Raw genomic sequence first — 22,027 nt, 5'->3', positions numbered from 1 at the left:
GTCTGTCTTGAATGCAAGCTGATAGTGATCAGATGTGCAAAAGAAACCTAGCATGGTTCATCAGGTCCGGTTTGTGTAGGATGTGCTATACAGTAATTTTTTTATGAGCTGTAGGTACTTCAGATTCCGTGTTGTCAAACACTTTTTTTTTTTTTTTCTTCTCTTTCCCTCCCAATCATCTCCCGGTCAGGAGTGCTAGGAAGAGCACAGGACCCCAGAGGTGTATAATCCTCATTGCTGAAGGAACAACACAGGAAATGTTTGTAATGCTAACAGCTGAGAGAAGCATGCTTCGTATCAGCAGCAATTAAAACTGATGGGCAGCGTCATTGGAGCCATGGGGTGCAGCAATTCTGTATCTGACCGAAAGTCCGAGAGAGGTGAGTGCTGCCTTTGTCTTCGGGGTCAGTGGTTGTTTTCTCTGTAAAAACAGAAGAGGATTGCAAGGAATGTTTCCCCTGGTCCTGCTGTCAAAATACTTGTTTAGAGAAAATTATTTTCTAATTATCCTCTTTTTAAAAGACTGCATAGCTTTTATATGCTGGCTGAGGTCAGAAAGCAACTGTAGACCACCTCTAACATCTACAAATTGGGTTGCTAAAGATTCACAGCATCAGGGACAGAAGCTAAATTTCAGATGTGTCTGTGCTCGCTCTGTCACTGGCAAAGCATATGGGGTAAGGTATTGAGGGGGACCTTATATGACTTTTCACAACACCTGATTCCTGGGCAAACTGCCTCAATTTCCCTGCTGTTGGGTGACCCAAATTATGAAAAGTATAATAATGGAGAGCCATTACAATGACTCGCAGAATCAATTTGCTGCCATATCAAGCTCCTGGCCTGAAATTCTCCCTGACAGTCACTGAGGCTGTCTCCACAGTACCTGGTTAAATGTTCAATTGAAAAACTAATGCATCATCCCCTTGTACGCCCTGGTATGAACACACCAGGCTTTGCACAGACAGATGGGTTCCAGGGTTGGCCAGACCTTTGTTCAGACGCTTTGTGTTCTTTTTCAAGGTTTGTCATTGAAGGACAATTTACAAGTCAGCACTGTGTATAGTTTTAGGAGATTATTATGCTAAGCAACAATGGTTGAAAAGGATGGTTCTTTTTGGCTACCAAGCCAGGACACAAGTCACAGGAAACTGGTGACTAAGAAGCAGGAGCACTTAGTCATGGCTACATGGATCCAAGCTGACTGGTTTACAAGTAGCCCTCAGCTTTGTGTACACTACTTGGCTGTCACTGCAGCATCAGTGCTGTATCACAGCAGTGGAAGTAGAATGGAAACATCTGGAGTCCCAGACCTACCTGTAACTGGGAAGTGGTCCTTCCTCTTTGGGTTTGCATGCTATGCATATATGTGCCTTGCAAGGCCTCGGAGATGAGTTAGTTGGGAATATTTCTGAGGGTACAAAAGCCTGGAGTGGGCATGAGGAGCTGTACTCTTTCTTGGTCTACAACCATCAATTTATATTGGTGTGGAGCTAGAATTTGCTACCACAAAGGTGGCTTATGATTTTGTATCCTTGTTTGATAATGTTTTGTCCTCTCCAGTTGCTGGATGTGGTTCTTTCCACACTTCAGTAGTAGTCAAATTATGCTGAACCGTCGTTCTATCTGCAGCCTGAGGCTATACATCCCTCTAATGCATTAATAACATGAATTTAACAGGTTCTTGCTGGTATAGAGACCTTCTGCAACTGATAACAATTTATTTTACAGATGCAGCTTACCACAGTGTGAAAATCATGTTCTGATTCAGTCCTGAGAATAACAGCACTGTAATAAGTACAATTAAAAAGAATGACAGGAAATGTTCTGTTAGATTTGCAGCATTAACCATAGTGGCCAATATATATCTGTCTTATGTGATACCAGTGGAATTGTGCCATGTTAAGTGCTTAGGACCATTAAGCAACCCATGGGGGCTTTAATGGGAGGTTTAGTGGTTCTGATGCTGAAAATCAGTTTCTGTGCTGGTGGCTGTGCTTTGCCCCTTAGGTACTCTTCACAGAAAAGTTGACAACAACCTTGCTGTGATGTGTCAGGCTTTCAGATCTGTGGTGGAGGGGAATTCCAGAAAGGACAGAAAATAAGAGAGATTTCAGAGTTTATGTAGGGTAGGAAGGACACTCTTAGTCATATAAGGATTACATTTCTTTCAGAGAGGAGGATTTTTCTAGGATGGGAGTCTTTACTGATTTTGGCCTTGTCTGGACTAGAAAACTTTACCACTTTATCTATACTGTATACTTATTAATGGTAAAATAAGCAAACAACATGCTATTATGGCACCTATAAGCATTTTTATAAAAAAGCTTTCTTAATATTATACATTTTTAAGTAGAATCGCTCTTCCGTGGCAGTTTTTCTTTACCTGCATAACTGTCAGTTTAAGAAAAAAATCACTCTCACTCAGGGGTGCCACTCATCCTACTCTCAAAATTCCTGGTATTTGTAATCAGCTAAAATAATTGGCTAGTGTAAACTGTTGTCCCTCTAGTACAGAGCTCTTCTGTGGTATTTTGCAGAGAGAAAAAGCATTAGTATGAATTGTTGGTTGTTTTTTCTTGTTTTGTTTTTCCATATCAGCTGTTCATTTTGGCAACTGTGATAAAATAGAAACATATTCATGTTAAGACGTTAAGTGTTGGTGTTAGTTTCCTCTTTTTTTCTTTTTCATGGATTTGCAGTGCTGTGCAGAGGTGATTCTGTCAAACTCTGGAATTCACTACAATGTCTCAGTTTTGTTTCTGTGCTTCTCCTGATCTCCTTCATCTGCTCAAAACCAAACTAGTTCTTGGGAGTGTCAGGAGCTAAGATCAGTGTATTCCTTTGGTCCTTGTACCTTCGATAGAATTGCCCTACAGCTACTTTGACTTGTTCCCCCAAGATCAGAAGCACAAAGATTTTTTTCTGTGTCCAATGCTGAGCTATTCAGTGTTGAGTTCCTTAGGAAACTCCTTGAAGAGAGGTGTTAGCTGCAGGGCTGGAGGCAAAGGCTTGACATTTCTGGCCCTGTCTACTTATTTACGGCTATCCTGTTGAGAGTACAGGGAAAAAGAGGTAGGGAAAAAGAGGTAAGGAATCAGTCAAGAGTAAATTGACATCTCTTGAGAGCAGCCTCATACCTTTCTCTATTTTTTGTTGCCAGGCAAGAATATGGTGGTGGTGATGTGGTTGCACTGGGGCAGATGCAGGATCCAATACCCCTGCGCTCATCGTCTTCTCACTGTTATGCAGTGACGCATGTAATGCCTCTTGGCTGCCCCTGTTAGTGCTCTGTAGGGCTAAGCATGTTCATTCAGAGTCCCCTTCTGACCATAATTTAAGCAAATGACTACATTTGAATTTGCTATTATTTCAGCTGCTTGATCTTCAAGGCTGCACTTTGTTCCTATTTTGTATAGTGTATGGTACTCTCCTCTGAGAAATGCTTTTCTGAAAGTTAGTTGATCCTTCTGGATAAGCACCCATAAAGCACTAGAGAGTTACAGCTCTGTGAAACAGCAGAAGTTACTGCTGAGCTCATCTGTTCTTCCTCATCTGTGGTGGGGAGGGATCAAGTGGGCATTAGCTCCTGAAGCTCCTGTTCACCTGCGCAGCTCTTGCTGGTAGCCACTGTTCATGCAGCACTAACTGCTTGACATAAGTGTAAGGAACTCTCCCCACAGGATAGTGCCCACCCCAAGACCTCTTTGTGCCACTGGATGTTCTACTTAATAAACTTTTATCTGAGCAGCTAAGGGAATGTGATCTGTTTGTGGCATGACTGGGGCCTGTGGGCAGCAGGCCCTTCACTCTAGGCTGCAGTCTTGTTGATTGTCCTTTAGTGAAGTTTCCATCAGTTTTCTGGAGTGGGACAATAGTAGACACAAATTCTTAAAGTGCTTTCTGTTTTGTCAGTCATTAGAGCTGCTATCCTCATCCAGAATTGGTACCGCCTTACAGTGGCCCGGCTAGAGATGAAGCGCCGCTATTCTCTGAGTATCTTTCAGTCAATCGAATATGCTGAAGAGCAAGATCAACTACAGGTTTGTAATCTTCAATTATTCCTGTACAAGCAGTTATGTTATCCCCAGAGGACTGTTGCACAAACAAAATGAGTATGTGGTTATTTCACCCTACAAAGCTGTGTCCTGTTTAATAAAACCACTTCCTTGCCTCACACGCAAGTTGTGTGTATATGTATATATTTATATATGTGACTATGTAAGCAGCAGGACACCATTCTGCCCATACAACTGTGTCTAGGTTAGAGGTTCCTGTAGAACAGCTCTGTTACCCAGGGATTGCAGGTCATCACACTATGTGTCTGTGAGGCAAGATATATACAGCAGAGATATCAGTGTCTCAGCATGTCAGCCCAGGCTTCCTTGACAGTCAGTTCAGGGAATTAGGAACATCTAGAGCTTTGTGTTCATTCTAGCATCAGTGTCTAAAGTCAGTTTGGTGCATTGTAGCAGTAGCTTTCTATTGACTGCAAAGGAAGTCTAGGGAAATAGTCTGGATGATGGGCAAGATGAATTACACCCAAAAATGTCAGCAGCATCGATACAGCCCTGGAACTTTGCATGTATTCATATAGTGTCTATCTGCTAATTCATAGCAAAGAAGGAAGTAGGACACAAGTGGTGTCATTATCGCAGGCTGATGCTATGGGAACATATAGCAGCGTCTTAGATCCCTCCAAATAGGAAATCATTAGTAACTGAGTAAGAAAAGAGTATGTTAATGCTTTTTGGATCCCCTAAACTGATCAGTGTGTGTTTGTTCTTTTTTTTTTCTGTACTCAGCTATCCAACTTTTTTACATTCATGCTGGATCACTGTACTCATCCTGATTCAGGTAAGGATAAAAGTTGAAGTAATATGGAGTTTTTATTTGAAAAACCTGATGTGAGGAAAGTTAATTTTCAATGTGATGTTTACAGCCAGTGGCACGTGTTGGGGCTGAGATTTGATTTCCCAAATACTGTAATAAGAATTTTATCCTGTAAGTGTTGACTTTGCTCAATATCTACTCAGGGAGGAAAGATGTAAGACAGAACAGATACCTGTTGTCCTTATGAGAATACTCAGAGGTGCTCAGAGTGCTTTCTTATATGTTACTGCCCTTAAGCTCATGGTAGTCTTGCTGACTCCAATTTTCACAGCTTTCTATGCATGTTATCTTAAACTATGAGATGTGATTATCCAGAAAGACTGGTTGGCTTAGTGCAGGTGTAATCAAAGCGGTTGCCCTCAAAGAGGTTGCTATTCTTTTTCTTTATTTTTTTTTTCCCCTGAAGCAATCATGGACCACTTTTTAATTTAATTTGTTCTAGATTTCACTGCAAAACATGTATCAGTATGTAGATAAATTTAAACTGCTGGAGATAAATCTTTAGAAACCATCTCAATTAAAGCTCAGTTATTCAAAGAATAACCTTTAATTTTTGAAGTATTTTGGGATCCTTGGACAAAATTTACTTTTGAGGTCAAGCTCAACAGAAGGACAGACTGAAGGTGATTCCTAAGTCCAGAAAACAAACAATGACTTCCCTGAACATATTGAGAATAGATCTAATCCCAGGGGAGTTAAAAAAAGAGACTGCCCCCTTCTTATCGAATTACAAGAGAATGTCCTTTCTCTTTCATCTGATCCAGCCACAGGTTATTCCAATTAAAATTTGCACAAGACACTTTGATAGCAGGATAAAAACCCCATCAAAACCATTAAGTGGTTCAGTGTTCTAATGAAAACCATTAAAAATGGCAATTTTTCTTTCTTAAATACTTTAGAGTGCCCAATGCTTTGTGTGCTCTGCAGAAAAAGAAATTATGTCTGAGCCTTGCTCCAAAGCCAAGGCAGATGATACAATAATCCTTCCTTTGATTTTTTTTCCATTACCACTGTATTCTGCAAAAAAAATCTGCTTTAGTCATTTAACTTCCTGGGAAAGAATTGACGAACTTAAAGACAATCAGACACTGCTCACTTCATCTATGTCTTCTACATGCTGAGAGTGCACCTCAGTTTGGCTTTTCCACCCAAGTGGGAAAGAGAATAGTAGAGCTAGGTCTGAGATTTGGAAAAATAGTGTTAATCTCTATTTTCATTGTAATATTAAAAGGGAGTTTTACAGCTGCTCATTGAAGATATGATTTCTCCACCTTTATTAACTGTGTCTATTGACAGAAGGAACAAAGGTGAGTGAGGTGCCTTGGGTGACTTGCTAGGGCTCAGAACATGGCTGGTACAGAGATCACTGCTACATGCATAGGCTGTTTGTGGGCAGGTGGAGATCCAGGCCCCACCTGCGGACAGGGAGGGACAGAGGGTACTATAGGCTGCCCCTCATCACCACTGCACGGGTGACCTGTTTCTTGGTCTTCCAGATACTGGGAGCTGCTGATGTGGTTAAGGCTGAAACACATGATAAAGTGCACGGTTTATGGTAAAGCTCCCCTTTGTCTTGCTTGCTTAAAACTTTAATCTGTTAGGACTGAAATTAAGACTTGATAATGGCTCCAAAGGTGCCATTTATTTTTGTCTTGTTTTGTTATTTCTTGCTTTCTAAAACCCTATGTTAAAAATACCAGAACCCAAAATGAAACAGAAAGATTCTGTAAGGTACATGTTTAATAGAGAGATGGCCAAGGCCACCTACGCAAAGGAGCTAACTTAGGGTTTGGGTTTTTTTGAGAAATTGCATACCAAATTTGTGTTGTGTGATGTGTGGTTATGTTTGTCCAGCTACTGGCTGTGTGCATTCTTTACTTCAAGCTCTTGCTTGCTTGCCCCTCTAAGTGACCTTTGTGACACCCATGCTATCCTCCCTGATTTAAGCAAAGTTAAAGCACTGAATAGAGTGATTCTTAATGAAGTGCTCCCACTTCTGCTGAATCATGGTCTTAAGATGTGAGCCACGGTGAGTGTAAACTAACAAGCAGAGAGGCTTCAAATTGACTTTGCTATTCCCAAGCATTTTCTAAAACCCACAATTCTCTGGCTTTATTTTTATCAGTGTATGCTCACTTAAATTAGAGTGATAGCATGGTTCAAAAGCCCTCTCCAAGAAGACAGTATTTAATATTCTTACCAGAGAATAGGTTGCCTGTTCTTCTCAGTATGTGATGAGAAAGCTACCTGAAGATTTTGTGATCTGTGTTTTCCCTTACATTATAAACCACTCGGTCTCCACTATTCATCTTGTCACTTTCCTCCTTTGAATCTTTTTCAGAATATGTTTTTCAAAGAAAGCAAGCAGCCACCATCTCATTAACACAGTAGTGCTTTTGATGTGATTGTTTGTCTGTTATACCTTGAAGCTTTGTTGTCCTCTCATCCTGCTTAAGATGTCAGTGTAGTTTAAGTTGTGATTGGGATATTATATAGCTTTGTGTTCTGTTCTTGTTCTGCTTCTGATTAAAGGCTATTTTCAAAGGGTTTGTGGAAAGTAAGAATTAAAACCTTTTCCACCTTACACTTTTTTCCCTCCCTCTCTGAAAAAATCTGCATACCTACTCAGCCTTTCAATGGAAACATCTTTGGTCAGACAAAGCTGGAAACTGCTTTTCCAGCAAAAGGTGACCCATTTACTCACTCTTGTGAGCACACTGAGGGTGAGAAGGCTGCAAACATGTCCTGGGCAAAGTGGTGGGACTAGAAGTCCAAGGCACCCCTGGCTGTGTCTCTCAAAGTCACCAGGGCAGGAGACACGTCTCCTGGAGCCTTGCTTCAAAAGGGAACAAAAAAAGTGCTGCTTTCTGCAGTTTCACTCCCCATGATGCCTTCCTTACAGCATAAGCACCTTTCCAAGACTTTTTGCATACACTGATTTTTGTAGTGGGGAATAAGTCACAGCTGCTTGCAGCTTAAGCAGCCAGGAACAGAATGAAGGAATAGATGTTTAGAGTGCTATAGAAATCTTCATCCTCTTAGTGCGCTCAAGGTTCAGGGTCCATCTGGCTTTGACCTAATGGCTGGGGATCAGTATCTGGCAGATGTAGGAGCACTCCTCAGGAGTTGGAGGTGCTCTCAGGTACCCCAGTGGTTAGTGTGAAGGTGCATGGATGGTGGCAGAACAGAGATCTGATTTCAGAGCTTCAGAAGTAACTGATTCCTTGTTTACCCCCTTAGTGATAACATCCTTGGCAGTGGCATCTGTGACTTGTTTGAACAACTCCCATGGCGAGGTGGTCTTGTCAGGAGAACCAAGTCCCTGGGTTTTTTTGTGGCCAAACTGACTCCACGTAGCTGTGGGCTTTTGTGCTTACTATGGAATATGGCTATTGTTCTGTAGGGTAGTTGTATGGGGTCTGCTAACAGCGAAGGCTCAACTCACTGAACTTGAACTAGACCTCTGGTGTCAGAATACAGAGCAGGTCATTCCCTGTGCTCTCTGTAGAGAGATGCAGATACTGGCAGAGGGTATTTCATTCTGTTTTAAGATGGATGCCTGAACTAGGCATGTCGAGAGTTTTTCTCCCTATCAGAATCAGAATCAGAATCTTTCTGATTCTGATTCTATCTTTCAATATGAACTGAAAGAGCCTTGTGACAGCTTTGACTAGAAAATGGCTAAAATGAGAGAGGTGCCAAATCCTTCAGAATTAGTCCTGATGGGACTTGTGGTGAGCTGGGGTACTCGTTGGCCAGCGCACTAATCCCTAGGCTGCATTAGGGCAGCCATTACTGACTCCTCTGGCAGCTGAAAGACTGCCTGAGGATACATAAGCGCACTCTAAGGCTAATGACCGTGACTGGCTTTTGACGACTCATCCAGAAGTGGAAAATGGGGTGTACTTTGCAGAGATATGCCCTACAGGGAAGGAGATTGGGTTTCTCAGCCTGGGCACATGCCAAAAAGGAAGCAAGGCTGCGGGGAAGGCAGGTTCATGTTCTGAGGTAAAGGGATGGGTAGCCTGCTGCATGCAGGAAGGGAGGGCTGGAGTAGGAGCAGGCATGGACAGGTGTCTGCCTGGCTTGAAGCGCCGAGAAAACTGCGAGAAAACCGCTGACTCTGAAGGAGTCCTGTCGGATGAGGAGAGCCTCTGGCCAGAACAGGCAATGAGGATTTTTGGGTGGTCTGAGGAACTGGACTCATGATCTGCAGCCACCCACTTCCTGAGGGGTAGGGCATAGAGGCAGATGCCATCCAGAGACCCACTGCTAGAGCTGGGACAAGACATGGTGCAGTTGTGCTTGGCTGATGAATACGTGGGAACCAGTAGTTTCAGTCCATGAGTGACGTTCTGGTGGCCGGTCAGACAAAGCTATAGCTGCGGTGGAAGACTGCAAATCAGACTGTACTTGGTGGAACTAGTGAACCCTGAGCACCTTGCTGTTACTTGATGCCTTAGTCCATTTACATGGCTGTACACTGAATGTGCTAATCACCTCACAGCAGAAGAGCTGATAAAAAAGGGTGCTTTTTTTTTAATCCAGAGCTGATAAAAGTGTATTTTTTCTATTTATTTCTTTAATATCAATTTTATCCAGGTACAAGACAAGCTGGCCTTTATGAATCTCACAATTTATGAGGCCACATGCCAGTTTTGGCTGCTGTGAGTTTTGAGTCACAGCCACAGGTATTCTTCCAGCAATAAATAATATTTTTATTTCCAGTTGCATCTAATCAAGGTTACAGAAAACTTACCTGTAGCCCAGCAAAAAGTGTTTACAACAATCATCTGACGAGCAACTCTGCAACAGCAGCTGCTAGAACACTATCCTCTAGGGTCTGGTTCTCTCTTTTAGGATATTATATGATAAAGACAACCTGCAAGAAGAAAATACTGAAATCTGCTGTTCACTCAGTTACATTTCAAGGGTACGTCAAGAAAACACCGAATTGAAGCAATTAGCGATCTTCCTGCTTTCTCCATGTTCCAGGAAAATTAGAAGCTATGCTCTGCTTTTACCACTATGTTTTTGTTTGCTTTATTTCATCCAATGGGTTTATGGCAGCCAAACAAAAGCTGGCATTGCCTTCTAGTTGTACCAGAAAGGAGTGCTTTGCTATCCACTGTGAATAAATAGGATTTTGTTGCTGACTTTTTAAATAATCACTGACCTGCTAGTATTCAGTCTAAAAATTTTACATAGAATATAAAAGCAATGAAAGTGAATCTTTAAAACCTGTATTAAAAGTGTAATACTGAACTTTAAACAGATGATGGTCATTGTATGATCAGCCATGACTTTTGAATCTTCTTGCTTTGTGGGGGAAGGAGGACGAAGTCTGTAGTAGGTTATGTTTCTCATTACCTATGAGAGCAGGTTGCTCCACAACTTCAGTGCAAAATGGTTTGCATCCTGACTACAGCTACTGGCTTTTGAGACAGAGTAACTTGTGCTTTAGTTTGAGTGGGGTTTGCTTGTTTTTTGGTTTTGTTTGTTTGTTTGTTTTTAGTATTGTGAAACAACGTGGGGAGACCTGGAGCTCTTCCACTATACAAGGCAGGAGTTAGCCACTGGAGTTAGCCACTGTAATACTGCATCAAGTAAAGCATCAGTTACATTCAGCCAGTTCTGGTCATGCTGTTGTGGCCCTATGGGGGACTGGTGGAGTTTCTACATTGTTGTTTTTCTTCCCTCTTGTTCCAGTTTCTCACATTTTCACCAGCCCTAGTGTTTCTCAGGTGGTGGATGAAGGTTTAAGTTTAATAGAATTTGAAAAGAAGATTAATGTTCCAGACTCCTATTATGGACCACGACTCTCATTCCCCCTTACTGTTAAAGATGCCAATGCTCTTCTTCATGCTTTCAGGAATGAACAGGTAAGTTGCAGCTAGTTCTATTTCTTTTAAATTATTTTACATCTCTGTCAAGTTGTAGCTCCACAATCAGTTGAGTCCAATGTAAGGCTAAACTGGTGCTCAAGGAGGTATTTCACCCTTCCTTTCCATCCCATTACCCTTTCCTGCTAGTCCCATGTGATCATACAGGTACATGGTGAGCGATTTTGGGAAATCAATCTGGCTGGAAGCTAGCACAATAAAATCAAAAGCAGTTAGTTCTCAGCTAGACCAGTTCCCAGTTTTGGTTCACTACTTGGCTGCATGACCACCAGAGCCACCACTGGGGACGGCGCAGGGAGTAGTGGGGATCTCCTCATCTAGCACTGAGATGACGGTGATCATGAAATGGGAATCCTTAGCAGCTGCAAGGAAGGGGTTATCAGTGATGGTGCAGGGCTGGGGAAGGCGTCCTAAGCTAACCTAGAAACTAGTTATCATCTTTTTCTGGGTTAAAAGTGCTTCTTGTGGGGTTCTTTTTTGTTTGGTTGGTTGGGTTTTTATTCCCCACCCCATTCTTTTTAGAAGAATTGAGGTATAAGGGTTAATCACCTCCTTCCAGTGTACAAGACTTCACCATAAAGGAAGAGTGACTATAAAGCATTGCTAAAGTAGCAGAACAGGGTGATAGCACGAATCTCAGGAGCTTTCTGTCTGTGGCTGCCAAGGCACTGAGAAGGCTGCTGCTGATTCTCTATGCTCCTGAGCAAGTCCCTTTGCTACCCAAAAAGATGAGGGACGGAGGCATTACATGGCACAGCTCTGTTTGGACTTGTGGTCATTTGTGCTTAACAATATACTGTATATAAGGGATAAGGGTTCTATCTTGCTTTATAATATACTAAATAACAGTGGAGGTTTTTTTCTGTAATTTTCTGTGGAAGCTGATCTTAACAGTAGCAAAATATAAAGTGCAAGATAAATGACCCCACCCAGACTTCACCTTACTGTCAGCTCTCTCTTACTATGGTTGGCATTTTATTAAGAAAATGATTATATGTAATCGGCCTTTTTTGTTTGTTTTAAAAACACGAATCTTGAAAAAGTCAGTCTGTAACTCATCTGTCTCCTCTACCTCAGAGGACTCCCTCAGAGCTGTGTTTGAATTAAAAGCCTTAAAAATCACCGACTGACAAAATTTTCATAAAAAACACTAGCAGAGAAGAGTAGAAGTTTCAATGTTGCATTCTCATAACATCTTCACAGTGCACAGAAAGGTAACTCTTAACAATGCAACGCTTGCTGGAGTTTCCCTCTCATTATTTTTGCAATTTTCTGAAATATCATTTATGGCCTTCAGGGTTTTTTTGGTTGGTTTGTATTGTTTTTTTTACTCACAGCTAGAATGACATCCTTTTTTTTACCCGGTTACTTTGAACAGATGACCTTATGCAATGATTCTGAGTGCTGTATAACTCAGACTGTTATTCCTTCTGTAGATAGGAAGAGTAGAAACAATACACTAGAAGCAAAAAGGGGAAAATATATAAAACAAATTCATTAAGGGCTCTATATCCACTCATCGGGAAGCAAGTGCAAAGCTATGAACACTCCTAATTCCCAGCACTAAACCATACAGCCTGTAATCACGTCTGGAGGTCTGTAGTGTCTGATATTAATAAAGCAGACAGACATATTGCTACTTCCAATAAATCTTCCTTTTCTCCCTGCATTTTTTTCTCCCAGCTGCTTCATGCCCGCTATGTACTGCAGCTACTATCTGAAACTAGGAGGGTTCTCAAGGAGATGCCAAATATCACCCATCTTTCAACTTCCTACACCAAGGAGATAACCGTCTGTGGTAAGGTGCCAGAGAAGACCACCACTTAGGGCTACAAGTTGATTCTCTAAGTGGTTAGAGACTGATACAGACATTTCCAAATATTGCCATTTCAAGAGAGAAGAAAGTTCTCGATGCTTTTTTTTCTTCTTCTTTTTTTTTTCCCCACAAATGCATAAATTGGAACAACAAAAAAAGGGTTCTTGAGTCACACTAAGTGTATTTTAAGATAGTCCCTCACCTCTTCTTTCTTTTTCTCATTAAACATTTCTGAATGAGTCAGTATTAATTCAGCTAACAGTGCAGTGTAGCTTAAATATTCCTGCACTTCCATCTCAAAAATGCCACCAAGTATTTTGATCACTGGCTGCAAGTCTTACCACTTTCTCCTCTTTACCATCATATTTAGAGTTTACCATCATATTTACTTAGTAATGATTTTAATGAGGGCTTAATAGAGGTGGCAAACAGGACCTTTCACTGACAGCATGGCTATCTAGAATAAATTGAAATTATAATAAACCCTCATTTCTAAAGGGACCCAAGAGGATGGATCGCAGAATTATGTGGTATGTCACAAGGTAAAGAACTAAGAGCTCATTGCCCATCTATTTTGTTACGCTTTTGTAAATTATAAACAAAGGGATGCAATATCCTGACTCGCCACAGAACACAATAGCTGCAAAACAGAACAGTAATGGTGACATTAACTCTTGACAGCTAGCAATGTGCAATAGTATAAGCAGTGTGCAAAAGTAGTATAAGGAAGGATACTATGACACATGCAAAACAAATAATGTTTTTTAAGAGGTGGTTATGCACCTACTTTGATTGCTAGGAAAGGCTTTGTTTAAATGAGGTTTTGTATACACAGTAATTTGTTAACCAAACCAACAAAACCTCTCTACAAACCAAGGAACACAGATTCATATTTGTTCATGACACATCATGTTCTTATTAAGCGAAACATACATCTTCATGTTTGTGTTGCATTTGCACTATGTAAGCAGCATCTAAAGGGGTCCCCTGCCATTGAAACTAATGGCTTTTGTAACCAGAGAGATCCTCTGCAGAAGACGAAAGATCAATTTTTAGACATAATTGGTCCAAAATGTTGATTTCCTTAAAATTAAGTATCCCTCTCCCCATTTTCTTTTCATTTCAAATTAATAATGCAGATTAAATATGCACCTGAATGTTTGCATCCACATATGTGATGAAAATCTATAAGAGCTTGAACGACTCCTTAGAATGACTTCAGCAGATTCATAATTAATAAAATGGTACAAAGAAAACATGTAGATGGGGTAAAAATGTCACTTCTCTTTTCCTGCTCACTGGTGGTGAAAGCATATTATCACAAGATAGATTTTGAATCTGTTCTGTGTCTTTGTGGTGGTGAGTCACAGACGAGAGAAGGTTGGATCTGTGAGCATGAAATTCAGTCATATGCAGAGGGGAGCCGTGCTGCAGTTATCCTTTGTGTTGGGGTGAAATTCCCCTGGCTGTTCCAAAACAAACCTCTCAGAAAGGGTGAAATCTGTCATTCCTGTGGCCTTAGCACTGAGGCACACAAGCACAGACAGTTCTTGACATTCTACATCAAATCTTGCCTGTAGTAATCAAAACCTGGCCCTGAATCAGACAGATGTTCAGTTGTGCAGTATATAGTGGGCTGTTTAGTAAATTTAAACCTATTAGTTGTAGAAGTCTTATCATAATTCCAAATGTCTTTTAGTGACATTTTTCAGGTTTATGGTATGTTTGTTCATCTTACTCCCATTTCCCTGACTGAACCTTTGGCTATGTCACTGGTCTGATCTTAAGATCCATCTGGAAAGACAAAAACTTTATACAAGACAATTGTATACTCTTTTAAGGATTTAATTGCCAGATTTTACAAGCAGCCTCAGCATGTACCTTAAAATGAAGCTAATCCTAATACAAGCAAATTACTAAGGAAAACATGGGGAAAAACTTGTTAGGACTAACTAATTCCAGTTGTATAATTCCAGTATTTTCATCCTCTGTGAGAAAAAAAAACAAAAAAAAGTTTTTGTTTCCTGTAGGAGATTTGCATGGAAACCTAGACGATCTTTTGCTTATATTCTATAAGGTAAGTAGGCAGTCTATGATGTAGTGTTTTCACTTTGTGACTTGTTGTTAAGAACATGTGTTTATGTCTGATATGATTTATCACTGTTAGAACAGTACATGCAGTATGCATACTGCATGTACCACACACACAAATCCCGGAACAGTTTGAATGGTGCCTTTGTCATAGCTTTTCCTTCTCCATGTCCTCCTGATTACTATGAAGGAGGAGATGCAGGAGATCTTTCTTTTCCTAAACGTTGAACTAGGGCATGAACCAAAACTTAAGAGGGTTCCTTGCAATGTCTCCAAAGTCTTGCCACTGTTTTATATTCCATATTAGCTACAGTCTTCTAAAAATCAGGAGCTAACAGTTCCCGATGTAACACTACACCATGGATAATTTTGGTCCTCCAGAAAAAATGCAGAAGCTTTCATTTAGGCCTTCTGTTGATACCTGCAAAGTGTTTTTTATTATTATTTGTTTACAGGAAACAAAAAGAGTGCTGCCTGTTTAAAAGCTTTTCAAGTCTTGGAAGCAATCACATAGTCTGCACAAAATCAAAATACCTTGGGCACCCTTTACGTATCTTTGAACAGCTGCTTGCTTTTTAATGTTAAAAAAGCATAGCTCTGTTTTACTGATGTGAAAAAAATTAAGCTCCAGGCTATCTTTCCCACAATTGTATATTTAACTGAAGATGCGGGAAATTTCCTATATTTAGTTTCACATTTATCTTTAGCATGAATCACCACCTTTCATTGAGCAGATACTCTCTTTGATTTGAGCTTTCCGGGGGAAAGGGTTTGTGTCTGGTCCTTGTACATTCATCTGCAATGAACAGAAACTAAAGTGAGATAAACCAGGTGTTTAAATGATGTAATTCCACGCTGCTTCCAACTTTGTTACATTTCTGACACTTGTTGAATGGAAACTTGGTTGTTTTCCCCAAGTGCATACCTGAAGCCTGTTGAAGTATAATCAGACCTTTTAACAGAGTTCTGCTTTTCTTAATAATCAATCAACTATGTTTAGCTGGTCCTTGGTTTGCAGTCTTTTAGCTGTTACTTTAATTAGATGAACTTCCTTTTTGAAACTGGAATAAGAGTATGCTATAGATTGGTTTCATACACAGGACCTGGAATGGGAAAAAGAACTATTTTAAAGATAAATGCTCAGATACAGTTATATTTGCAACTGCAGTCAGCCTGAATTTTACTCTTTTGGAGTAAACAGACGATGGTTCTTTTTCCCCCTCTCTAATGGAGGTTACGAAGAGAAAAAAACCTCTAAGCAAGGACTAAATCCTCACTTCAGTAAATTCAGAGCCAAAATTCATACTGACTTCAGGCACTAGAGTTTACCCCCAGTCATTCTCTGTTAAGCTTCTAGGGGAGTCCTTCCACCAAACCAAATAAAATGGGCAAATACTTTGTCATTTCAAAGTCATTGAGAAATTAGAGAGCACATGATAGAGCTGCTTGGCTGTTTAGAGGCAAATTAAATGACGTGGTATTTTCTGTCCCCTCTGAGCAGTTTACTCAGCCGAGCAGTGAACCCAGTCAGCCTCTGGGATCCATTTTCTTCAGCTTCCTTAACTCTGTTTCAGTTAGAACGGATGTCTTCCTCTGAATTGGTATGAACCACCCGTCACCTTAAACAAGAGGGCGCAGTCCTAAACAGTGGCATGAAGAGTGCAGTGATCTCAGTTTGTAAGGTTAATTCAGTCTCTGCATTAATCTCCATTAAATTACAGCATTTCCTGAAATTCCTTGAAACCTTTGAATTTTAAATTATGTATTGCTAAGTTAGATTGTTAAATGGATGCTATGGATAGAAATAGCCTGAAGCTGTAGAACATGCAAACGACAAACGGAAGTTAATTAATCACTAACCCAGCAGATACAGTAATGATGCCCAGCAGCAAGTTGCTAATCATTAGAGGGCCTTGTTCACCTCTTTGACATGTCAGAGACTGCAACGGCCTTTAATTTAGTTTTGCTCTTACTGTTGGTCGAAACCACGGAAAAGGAAATAAAAACTTTGCATGAGTGTGGAACAAAACTAAAATGTCACATTGAAGTTGCAAGTCCAAAACAAACTCCCACTTCTAAGAGTTGCGGGTAGGCTTTTCCAAAAGAAGAATGATAGACTCTGGAGAGTGCTTCAGTAGATTTATCTTTCCATGAGGACTGCAGTTACAGAGTGGCTGTGCATATACTGACAGTCTGCTGGTGATTCACATGCCTGTCGGTTTTAAGGCAAAGCTTTTATTAATTCATCTTTTCAGGAGCTGCTGCTGAGTCTCTCCTGTCTGTTCCACTCCTGAAATCTGTCCTTTCTTTTTTTAAAACCACTACAACCCACTGCATTAGCAGAATCTCCTAAATTGCCACTCTTGTGAGCACAGAGCAACCACACACCTCGTCTAAGTTAACTTGGAGAGAGCTGGAGAGAGGCTATGGCAAAAACCAAGCAAGTTGTATTTATAGCAGTCAGGATTGTGCTGCCGTGAGAATCGAAAGACCAGGATTCACTACTGCATCTGGACGCTGATTAGGAGATTAGGACAAAAAGGAGATTTCCTAATGGATTCAAATTAAGCATTTAATTGAGTCTCTGGCCAGATAATGCATCCTGCAATAAACCTGCTAAGACAGTACACCAGAGAATGCCATAGGAACATAGGAAGTGCTGGACACTGACATAGTAACTATATTCAGAAAGTGGGATGTCTTGCAATGCTGCCAAACCTGTTAAGAGTGGCTTCCACAGTTTTAATGCGATTTTATAGATGTTCTGTTGATAGTTCTTCTACATGCCAGTTGTGAAAACAGAGGTTTCCTTTTTCTGGAAAGTCAAAATTGAAATAGTGTTTCTGGGACTCATGATTGGAAATAATGAAGCTACACATAATTGCTGCTATACTTTCTGTAAGCTGATGGCACCCATTGAAATGTTGATAACTAATGAAACACCCTCAATTCACATTACTAAGTCATCATTCATAATAAAGCATTGCTCTATATCTTCAGAAAAAAATAAGCTAAGAAATACCTGTATGTACAGCCCCTCAGGTTTGTGAACATTCAAGTATATTTTTGCTCTGGACTGGGGCAAAGAGCAATGTGAGTAAAATTCAGCTAGTACTTTCAGGATTAAAGCAACTGGAATCAAGGTTCTTCAGAGTTCTGTATTAAGATTTGATGTCCTCTGGACTACAGTCTTTCTCAGGAGTTTTAGAAGCATACACTGCAAACAATATAAATCTATGAAATCTCTTTTCTTACTGCATAAGGAAACATAAGAACCTTCAGACTTGTGTCAGAAGATCATTTTTCATGGATTTCTTGTCTTTCATTCAAAATGAATGACTCCTTTCTATTTGCAAGTGCATAACTTCCTGGCAGCAGTTGAATTAACAGAAAAGTATATTTTATTAGAAGAATAATGTTCCTATCGGTCCCTTTCAAATTAATTTAATAGGTAGTGGAAAGGATTAGAGATGGCATCATCTAATCTAAGAATAGTCAGGTCATCCCTTCTCTGGTGGCTCATACAAGTTGTCTGATACGGAGATTTTTGTTCTAAGCAGTGGAAATAAAGAAATGCTGCATTTTAGATCTCTGTATTGTCTAGGGTTTATTTCAGATTTTCTAGCAATGTGATCTCATTTGAAATGCTGTTTCCTTTATTAGAGTAGCATAGAAGTGTCTCTAAATGTCCTTGGTTTTGTTTCCTTTTGCAGAATGGTCTGCCTTCAGAACAGAACCGCTATGTCTTTAACGGTGATTTTGTTGACAGAGGGCAAAATTCTATGGAAATACTTATAATCCTGTTTGCATTTCTTCTTATCTACCCCAATGATTTACACTTGAATAGAGGAAACCATGAAGACTACATCATGAACCTGAGGTAGATTTTAGGGGGCCGGGGGAGGGGGGAGGGGGAGTATCCAGCTTTTGACTAGAAATGTTGGAGCTTTTGTTGGCTGCTTTTTGTTGGCTGCTTTAGCCACTATGACACTCTAAACCAGAAATAATGTTTTATTATGTATTCAGGTGTAGCTCTGCATCTTCAAGATGTCTGAGGGGGCATCTTCATTACACACAAGCACTTGAACAGGAGTTAATGTCTTGTCTCTGACCTCATCACAATCCATTGAAGTCAATGGGCTTAGTGCAGCTTCCAGAGTACAAAATCTGGGGAAAGGGAATGGATGGAAGGATGATACATTAATTGAAGCATTGGCTTTTTTCACAGCATAGTAAAAGACATAATGGTAGTCAATATAATGGACCCAGTAAACCAGGAGCTGATATTTCACTTAACCATAGACTAATATGTAATGTCTGTTGCGGATGGAATGATGCATTTCACTCATAAGAGAGAAGCAGTGAAATATTTATTGATATAAAACAGCGATTTAACAAAGGTTGATAGTAAGCACAACAGTGTTTTAATAAGATTCAATGGCAAGGCACACTTGGCTATTTACTGCATAGAGGACAGGGTCAGACAGAACTGTCAGGGAGCCCCTCCCATTGAGTCACAAGTTCAGAAAGGACCCCCTCGCTTTCTAAACTCCTTCTCAGAGAGGAGTCTAGGTGCAGCTGGATCCAATCCTAGCCCCAGACTTGCTCAACGGTTTATGTCTAAAGGATTATATATGCACAATCAGTTCTTTATATCACTTAGCTAAGATTTCAAAGTTTAACATGCTATAAATCACTTACTGAGGGTCTGTTGTGGGAAGGAATATCAGAACCTCAAGAAGTAACCTTGAGAGGCGTCCCAACTCAAGGGGAGATCCTGGTGTACAGCCCGCTGCCTTGCAGGAGAGGGGAGCTGGGTAGGGGGAATACACTGCCACAACTTCCCAAACAAGGGGTGAGTAAATATCCTAGCTTCTACACCATTAGTTGAGAAGTGGCAGTCTGGCCCATGGCAGAAACAGCCGAGACACTGTTTTCTAATACAGACATTTGTACTCAGCTGTAGTGGAAGTGTCACTTGCAGACAAAATCATTTCACAAACATGAGAACTCCTCCTTAGTTTTGGTCCCTATGATTCTAAGTTGCCCCACTAAGTCTTTGGGTAACTGGCTGGTGGATAACCTGTTGTATCTCTTAAATCATTTGATGAGTGCATACAGAATATGTTGCTGTTTTAACACAGGCATAAACCTGGGTTAGAGGCTGATGTTCAAAGCCTGTTAATGATCCACGTTAACACAATCAGTTTCACATGATACTTCCCTTTTCAGCACTTAATTTAAAAAAAAACACAACAAAACAACACATAAAACAAGATCAGTTACTTTATCTACAAGGAAGGAAAATTCCCACCCAAAATAATGGAAAATATTAACTAAATCTGTAATGGCTTGGAGTGGAAAAATGCATTCCTGTGTATGGCTCTTTGCTGGGCATTTTGATCAGCAGTGCTGCACACTGGTAAAATGGAAAGCTGAGAGTTAGGGTGTTGTGAAAACACCCCTTGCACCAAGGATATCTTGGTGTTAAAAGAATGAAGTATCAAAATCCTTGTCCCTTATGGGGGGAAAAACATGATAGATGACATTGTCTAATAAAGTTGAGTGATTTAGAACAAAAACTCTGTGAAAGTTCTGTGAAAGTTCTGTTGGAATTTTTGCCCATCATCAGTTAGGTTTCTTTCAGGTCTCTTTCTGGTATCTAAAATGTAAAACCGCTAAGCTATTTTGTTTAGCTGGGGAAAAGGCCACTTAATAATTATTGGTCTGGATTCTGTTCCTGATCTCTTGTATGTACAAGAAATCAGTTTAACTCGATTCTTGTGACAGAGCAGAAGAGAGCACATTTAAACACAGGTGAGACAATGGCAGGAGAAAGAGAGGGATAGAAAACCCTATATAGTGGCAAACACTATAGAATATCATGCAGAAGGGGCATACTGAAAACCTGTTCATGATGTTGTCCCATTTTCAGATACGGCTTTACAAAAGAAGTTTCAAAGAAGTACAAGGTAAGATTCCTCCTCCTTTCTCTATATTTTCTTTGTAGTCTTGCACATGTAAAATGAAACCAGTATAAACAAACTTCCAAACAGTTTATTTAAGTGTAGTACAGAATAACTTTAGTAATGTAGTTGAAATAATTCTTGTTTTTCAGTGGAATAACAGGCAAACCAACTTTGAGTGTTGGCCTTTCATGCTTAGAGATCTATGGGATGAAATAAATAACATTCATAAGGCCACTCAAGAACACAAAAACATGTGCAAGTGAAAGCAAAACAAAATGCTATAGAGACAATCAAATGGCCCTGAAGTAAATGTCAGAACGTGTTTGTCCGTGTTGCAGTTCAGGGTGTCACCTGGATGGAGCTGTTCATACAGACTGTGGTAGACACTTCAGCAAAATCTTCAGCTTCGAGCAACAGAATCTGCCAGAAATAGGATCTAATATAAGAGTATGTTTTACAGGACCATGGGAAACAGATTTTGGGTCTTCTGCAAGACGTCTTCAGCTGGCTTCCCCTCGCCACTATAATTGATAGCAAAGTTCTTATCCTACACGGGGGGATTTCAGACTCCACAGATTTGGATTTCTTGAATACACTTGAGAGAAATAAGGTAAGAGCTCATATTCACTTAGGGATAATTTTGTTTTCGTTAAAAAATTTAGCAATACAAATGTTAAGATGAAGTTGTTTGCTTTAGGAAAGGAAATGGCTGCTGTATAAGGCACATAAGGAAAAAGAGTTTGTTTTTCTTCAAAATCAGTGTTTAGGAAAGAAGGTTTCAGTAGGTCTTGGGAGCCAATTATTTGGCTGCTGTAAAATAACATGGGTCTTTTGACTTCAAAATTGCTAAAAACACTTCCTGCCATGATGACACAGTAGTCAGAAAGTATGAAACTTAATTTTCAGGCATTTCTAAACACTTTAGAAATCAATCTAGACACATCTTTTCAGCACTGCCTTTTGTCCAGGGGCTGTGCTTCTGCCATCTATAGTGTGGGGGAAGTTCTCTACCTGTGAGGCCTTCCCTTGGCAGCAGCTGGGCTTTGCACATGTGGGAGAGCCTTTCCAGCAGGATCAAACTTCAGGACCTGGCCTTGAGAAAACAGAAACTACTGCTTTTCAGGGATTTAGAAGACAGAAACATCCATATTTTTTTTTCTGAAATGGTGAGCAAACACAGCTCTTTCAAATCATTGGAAAATGGTGTGGGATTTGGTCTCGATTTGGACAACCAAATTGAGATGTCTGCTTGTGAGTGGGTGCTTAGGTTCCTTATAATTGATGGAGATCCAGATCTTATTATTGCTCAGACAGTCTCCAGTGCTGTTTGTAGAAGCACCTCTTAGCCAAGGGAT

The 22,027-nt window shown here is 40.3% G+C and overlaps 1 protein-coding gene across 1 annotated transcript in view; it reads left to right on the top strand.

The window, feature by feature from the left end:
• The first annotated feature begins 316 nt into the window (after nucleotides 1-316).
• The window catches only part of PPEF1 (protein phosphatase with EF-hand domain 1), a 29,171-nt gene continuing 7,460 nt past the window's right edge, over nucleotides 317-22,027 (top strand). The window contains exons 1-9 of the mRNA XM_074148942.1: nucleotides 317-380; nucleotides 3,916-4,043; nucleotides 4,806-4,857; nucleotides 10,603-10,775; nucleotides 12,480-12,594; nucleotides 14,643-14,689; nucleotides 18,417-18,583; nucleotides 20,639-20,675; nucleotides 21,133-21,282. Of these exons, the coding sequence (XP_074005043.1) occupies nucleotides 317-380; nucleotides 3,916-4,043; nucleotides 4,806-4,857; nucleotides 10,603-10,775; nucleotides 12,480-12,594; nucleotides 14,643-14,689; nucleotides 18,417-18,583; nucleotides 20,639-20,675; nucleotides 21,133-21,282 (933 nt within the window). The remainder of the gene's footprint in view (nucleotides 381-3,915; nucleotides 4,044-4,805; nucleotides 4,858-10,602; nucleotides 10,776-12,479; nucleotides 12,595-14,642; nucleotides 14,690-18,416; nucleotides 18,584-20,638; nucleotides 20,676-21,132; nucleotides 21,283-22,027) is intronic.

This window comes from Numenius arquata, chromosome 1, assembly GCF_964106895.1.
Source record: "Numenius arquata chromosome 1, bNumArq3.hap1.1, whole genome shotgun sequence".
Lineage (NCBI taxonomy): Eukaryota > Metazoa > Chordata > Aves > Charadriiformes > Scolopacidae > Numenius > Numenius arquata.
The sequence above is the reverse complement of the archived record's forward strand: the minus strand, read 5'-3'. Positions and strand labels throughout refer to the sequence as shown.